General features: G+C 46.5%; 2 protein-coding genes across 3 annotated transcripts in view; both read right to left on the bottom strand.

The window, feature by feature from the left end:
- GNAL (G protein subunit alpha L) overlaps positions 1-6,309 on the bottom strand; it is a 92,780-nt gene that overhangs the window by 11,608 nt on the left and 74,863 nt on the right. The gene's annotated exons all lie outside the window — the stretch shown is intronic.
- On the bottom strand, positions 2,709-4,339 carry CHMP1B (charged multivesicular body protein 1B). Its single transcript, XM_060121076.1, has one exon. It carries the CDS (start codon positions 4,216-4,218, stop codon positions 3,619-3,621), a length of 600 nt encoding a protein of 199 aa, XP_059977059.1. The 5' UTR covers positions 4,219-4,339; the 3' UTR covers positions 2,709-3,618.

The following is a 6,309-nucleotide window of genomic DNA, read 5'->3' as shown; positions in this document are numbered from 1 at the left end:
GGGGAAATGGGTGAAGGGGATCGACTGTGAGGTGATGGCTGGAAACGAAATTTTTGGTGGCAAGCTTGCTGTAGTGTGTACAGAAGTAGAATGTTGTAAACATGAAACTTATGTGTCATAAGCCAGTGCTACTTCAAAAAAAAAAAAGGAAGAAAAGAAAAAAGAAACCAGTTTTAGGACACTACAATCCCATCCTCCATGTAGTTTGTTTCATGATTTGATTAGCTCGGAGCACACCTTACATCGTGATTTCCCCCCTTGTATAAGCTGAGGTATAAAACGGTGCGCAAAGAGCACTGACATTACTCATCTTGATGACTCTATCACACCTGTGTACACTTGTGTATTTTCCTCTTTTTGCTTGTGCCTTATCTACCTAACTCCACTGAAGACCGTTTAGGGCAGAAGCATATCTTTATTTCTAGAAAGAAGCCCCAGACAGCCAGCATCTGACACACCTCAGTCCAAATCTTTTACTGTATTCAGTTGTTCTCAACAAACACTGCTGAATTGTTTGTCCTGACACCGTTCAGGAGGGATGGAGGATGTACAAACCCTAAAGAGCAGGAGCAAATACCTCAATTTGGAGAAACACGATGAAGGAAGAGGACAGGGTGGTCCTGAGGGTACATCTGGGCTCTGCTGAGGGCCCCTGCACCCACTGTGATGCTGTCACCGGGGAGCTCTGGGCGTGGTCACGAGTGACAGCACCCAAGGGAGATCTGCATTCACACCTACTGAGCTGGGTATACCACCTGATGCCCAGGAACCATGACTGAGATGCACTGGTCCTGCCCCACATGGAACCTACTATCTGGTTGTAGGAAAACAAACCCCGGTACACCAGGCAGGCGCTGTCTCATTCCAACCAGTTGATTAAAAGAAAAAAAAGAGATGGGGGCCTGCTCATCAGTTTGTTCAATGACCACAGGCTCACAGCTTTTTGCCAACAGCACCCGAGGTCCTGAGCTTTGGATTTTGGCTATGGAAACGCTTCCAAGAGGGTGTCATGCCTGTTGCAGAGGAGGAATCTAGAACATGAGGTGCCTCACTTCTGCTCAATGAGGTGAGGTTGTCTGGCTGACCCTGAGATCACGTTCAGTGAATAAGGTTGTCAGATGGGTGCTTACTTTAGGCGGCACCTTTCCAAATTGAAGACAGCAGGGTGGGCACACGGCACCCTCATCTGAAAGGCACACACACATTAAGTCTCCTTCAGGAAGAAGCATCTGTAGTAGGAAAGGTCTCCAATAGTGCAGGTATCATCTGAACTGAAATAAACTAAATAGTTCCTAAAGTAAACTTAAAAGTTTATTCTAAATCCATTTGGAAACTGAATTTGAAGGCAGAAAAATACAAAGGAGAAATAAGAGCAAAAATTATACTAGTAGTTGCATGGAAGATGACCCATTTCCTTGGTATGTTTGAGCTGGATCCTTTTGGAAATTCTCTCTTGAGCCTAGGCAAGTTTCAGTATGAGGAAGAACCTTGTTGCCACGAAGAAACTATTACAGTAAAGAAATAACAACTTGGGCTTCTAGAAATATGCATGCAAACAGAAATTCAGGTGCTAAAGGTGAGTCTGGAAAAATACTATGCTTTCTGAACCAAATCAACCTCTGAATTCTTTTTCCTTAAATAGCTTTGTAAACAGGATGTACAGTAAGTATGCAATAACATGCAGTTTAAAATGATTTATTTGACAAACTTCTGTGGTTCATATTCCAGCATTTCATCAACTGCAAAACTGAGGAAATAATTCATGGGCCTGGTATGCTTTTGAAAATATTTATGTTTCATAAAAATGTACATTCATATAGTTTGAAATGAACATATTTTAAGAAAGTTCAAGCATATATAAGCATTGTTTAATCTCACAAAATATATTAGTTTTGTTGGGAATTATCTGCACTATAAAAGGGTCCTCAATTTACCAAAGGATCAACACCAAGCTATTATTTAAGTTGTAATGATGTTTTCAGTCTAAAGAGGGGTTAGGACTCATGCTGTGCTCACCAACAGCTGCCTCTGGGCAACCTTGTGGATGAGAGGTGACACCAAAAGGAACAAGTTCTAGAAAGAGGATTTGGGGCAGACGACTGGCAGATGTCCCTTACAGAAGACTTTGGAACAACATCCCGTCAGACATAATGACACTTATATACGAGGGCCAGTCCTCATCTGCACACAACTCTTCATTTTTTTTTTCCCCCTTAATACACACACATTCATACAGTAGGACATGTTGTAACAGTGAATACTTGGTTCTCAATCTTTCAAAGGGCTTGGAAGAGTCCGTTTAATTATTTTCTGAAATACTAGAATTCTCTCCAGTGAAGGGAAGAGGGAATTTAAAATATCCTTAAGTGTTTAACTTAGATTAATATGCTCGCCAAGGCAAAAGCAAGTTGCTGTTCTCCATGTTTTGCGGCTCTGAGAAAGTGGTAGCTACAGGCTCTGCTTTTTCACTTTTACTTTACTTTACACACCACCATTCCAGAAAGATGGAAGGCAGCACATCTGGGCTCTGGCCTGAGAGGGTCGAGCCTACTGTCTGACCCTGCATCTGTCCTTCCCAGACTTCCACGTGGCTCCATGTATGTGTAAGGGATTTGCATGGCTAAGCCAAACACTCCAACTTGTATTTTCGAGGTTTTAAAAGAGCTGTTGCTTTTAAGACAAGATAATAAATGCAAATAATTAGAACCTAAAATGCAGTTCTAATTTTATTTCTATTTTTGATTAAAATCAAAACAAAACCTACACACACACAGTCCCAGGGCTTTCTCAAACCAATCAACGGTTCTTTGGCAACGTCAGAGTAATGTGACTGTCATGCTAATTGCCATACTTTAAAAGAAGTCTAATTAGGAAAATAACTAGAAACATGAGAGAGAAGTTCACTTGGAAAAAACTGTCATACTAACGTTAAACCTTGTAAATCTTAAACCCATAAATGAACACTTTTCTCTTATGATAAATGGAAGTTACGTGGCATTTCCAGTTATAAAAAGACAACTACCATAAGAAAAATTTATAGGACGTAAACAGTAACTGAACATTATGCAGGAAAATCGTAAAGTAATTTTAGTGTAAGTTATGAGAACAGATGAATAGTCACCTTTAGTCTGGATCTGATTACAATAAACAAAGGATACACAGAATAGCACTGCCCATGAAATAAATCTCTTAATGAGGTGCTGATAGCGCTGTAATCAACCTACGTAATCACCTCCCGTCAACTCTAGATATTATCGATTACACAAAATTAAAAAGAAAACCTTCAATTCTGGTAATTCAGGCAGAATACTGAATACACGGGAACTAGAGTTTTGACCAAATTTTTAAGAAAGATTCATATACGCCAAATTAACCAGATCTGTTAAAAGGCAGCTATAAAAATACACATGATAACAAGCTATACAGAACTTTCAAATCCATTTAAGAGTGGAGAAGGCCTGGGACGTCTTCGTGTATCTGGAGAGCACTGTAAAACCCAAAGGTAGAAGCATCTTGAGTGAGAGCAGTTCAGCATTCCGGCCGGTTCCGAGTTTCTAGCGTAGAGTATCCGTCTTCGAAGGTGGCTACGGCCGGGACGCCTGAGAGCGGGTTCCGCGGTCACACTTGGTCCCGCAGGCGGGCCAGCCTCTGGGACAGTTCGTCCTGCTCGGCCGAGGCCACGCTCGTGCCCACGGAGCCGGTCTGGCCCTGCGGCAGCTCCATGTTGAGGTCGAGGCCGGCCTCGTCTGCCATTTCCTGAAGCAGCATATCCACCTGGCCCTGGGGAGTGGTCAGCGTCGTCGTGCTGCTCATCGTGTCCTCCATCTGCTGCGTCTGCACGTCCAGCGTCTCGAACTGGTGCTCGAACTTGTCCATCAGGGCGGAGATCTTCTCGAGATTCATGGTCTTCAACGTCGCGTCCATCGACTTAACCACACCGGCCATCGACTTGGTCACCTTGCCCATCGTCACGGCCGTCTGGACCCTGGCGGCCACCGCGTCCACCCGCGCGCTCATCCTCAGGAAATTCACCGCCTGGTTCTTCTGGCGAATCGCGTTCTCGGCGTGAATCCTCGCAACTTCCATGTTGCCCTTCTGAATGGCCTTTTTAATCTTGGCCTTTTCGGCCTTTTCCTCCTTGTCGCATTTTTTGGCACTCCTGCCCAGTTCTTTGGCCGCGAACTTTAGGTTGAACAGGTGTTTCTCCATGTTGGACATGACCGGACGGCTCCCGGGGGTCGGCGGCCGGGGCCGAGGTGGAAGCCGGAGGAGGTAGGAAAAGAAAGACCGCTCCCGGCCGCCGCTCCTTTGTTTTGGTCCTACTTCCCGTTTCTGCAGCACGCGGCGCAGACCGTGACGTCATCGCTCGGCGCCGGGAGCGGGGCAGGCGGGGCGCACGGCGTAGGGGGCGGGGCTCCCGGACCTGGACGAGGCGCACCTGGGCCCAGGCGGCCAGATGTTGCAGCGCTTACCGCGGCCCCCCTGACCCCCGCGCTCGCCGTCTGCACCGAGTCCCCCCCGCCCCCCGCACCAGTTGTTAAAGAACTGAAGCATTAGTAAATTAACGGAAATGCGTGTCCACACACTTTCGTAGGCACGGACAGGATTGTCTGGAGCTGCACGTAAAAACTGTCCAAACTTGGTGGCCTGAGGTGTCCGGCCAGAGGCTGGAAACCAGGAAGCTGTCCTGAGGTTAGCAGACCACAGCCTTCTCCATCTGCTCTGGCAAATTCCACTTTCTCAGGGGAACGTGGACCGTTAATAATTAAAAGTACGAAACAGAAAAAGTTGTATCACTGACCTGCGCCTCGGTCTTTGAGGATAATCTGGTTGCAGCCTGTGACATCCTTTTACTGCAGCGGGTGAAAATACCTTCTGGTCCGCGGACCACCTCGTCTATGCTGTGGCTGAAGGTCAGCTTGTAGATGAGTTGCCAGCAACTCCAAACATACAAAAATCCTTGTGTGGTTTAGTAATAAAAGACCCATCTTTTGCTGACATGATTCTGTTTGATATTTTATAAATATCCAAGGAACTTCACTCACATTTCATTTTGACACGAAACTGTCATTTTAAATTATGCAGGCAGAGGATGGTGAAGTACTGGGACCCACACCCACTGGCGTAGATCAAAACTGTCACTATGTATTATACCCTTTAGAAGTGCAGGCTTTCAGATGGCAGCAGACTGTGCTGTGGCTTTTTTCTTTTAGGAAGATTCCTCCCGTACAGCAATAACAACATAGCAGGGCCCAACCTGCCCTAAGGAGCTAGGCTGAAGATGAACTCTGAGAGTAATTCTGTTTGAGAAAGTTTTAATCCAAAGTCTCACCATCCCTTTGGGCCTCGTGTGATAGTTTGCCAGTGGTGCTGTTGCACATGCATTTTCCTAAAACGCAGCTCTGGTTATATCACTCTCTTGCTCCAAAACCTGAGCAGAAAGGCACGCGGCGAACACAGTCCCCACCCTCCCTTTTCTTTCCCTCCTCACCCAGTCAAGCCAGACTGAGCTTGGAGGCTGAACACCATTTGTGTCACTTGGTCAGTGTGGATGAGGAGGGATGGTCCTCCGGACACTGTCCCCACTGCCTGGGCTTCTAGCCGTCGCATCTCTGCCTGTTGTGACCCTGCCCCTGCTCAAAGCTGCTTCTCCAGGACCCCCGCTCTGTGCTGTCCCCTTACCCCGCACAGCACACATGTCAGACTGCCTGGCATGGGGTCCGGGTACCTATTATATTACGAACTGCGTGGAGGCAGAGAACAGTCTTATTCCTTTTTCCCCCCGTGGAACCCAGCACACGCTCTGCAAACAGCAGGCACTGAACCCAGTAAGGTTTTGCTGAGTTGAACTGTGGCTGAGAGGGGCTAGGACGTTACCCTCGTCAGCAGCTTAGCCAAGATTACTTTTTTTCCCTAAAGCAGAACTCTTTCTTCACGTGAGACATTCCTAGAAACAGAATATAAAAGACCAATAAAGGGAAGAAATCTGTTTAAAGTGGGGCTTAGAGGGCCCCACACCCTTCACTGCTCACCCACTGTCCCCCCCCCGCCCTTTCTTTTGGGTCCCTTGCAGTCAGCAAGCCAGTTCCTTGACCATTACCCATGGCCTGTTCCATTATGTGACAGGGTTTGGAATATAAGCATGAGAAACCTTGACAGATTATGAGGATAATGACAACTAACATATTAAGTCCTGATGTGCTGGGTTGTTCTGGCCACTTTGCATGAATTGACCCATGTCATCCTCACAAACCCTAGGAGGTAGACGCTGTTAACACCTCCATCCTACGGGCCAGGGAACTGGAGCAC

This window comes from Lagenorhynchus albirostris, chromosome 14 (assembly GCF_949774975.1).
Source record: "Lagenorhynchus albirostris chromosome 14, mLagAlb1.1, whole genome shotgun sequence".
Classification (NCBI taxonomy): domain Eukaryota; kingdom Metazoa; phylum Chordata; class Mammalia; order Artiodactyla; family Delphinidae; genus Lagenorhynchus; species Lagenorhynchus albirostris.
The sequence above is the reverse complement of the archived record's forward strand: the minus strand, read 5'-3'. Positions and strand labels throughout refer to the sequence as shown.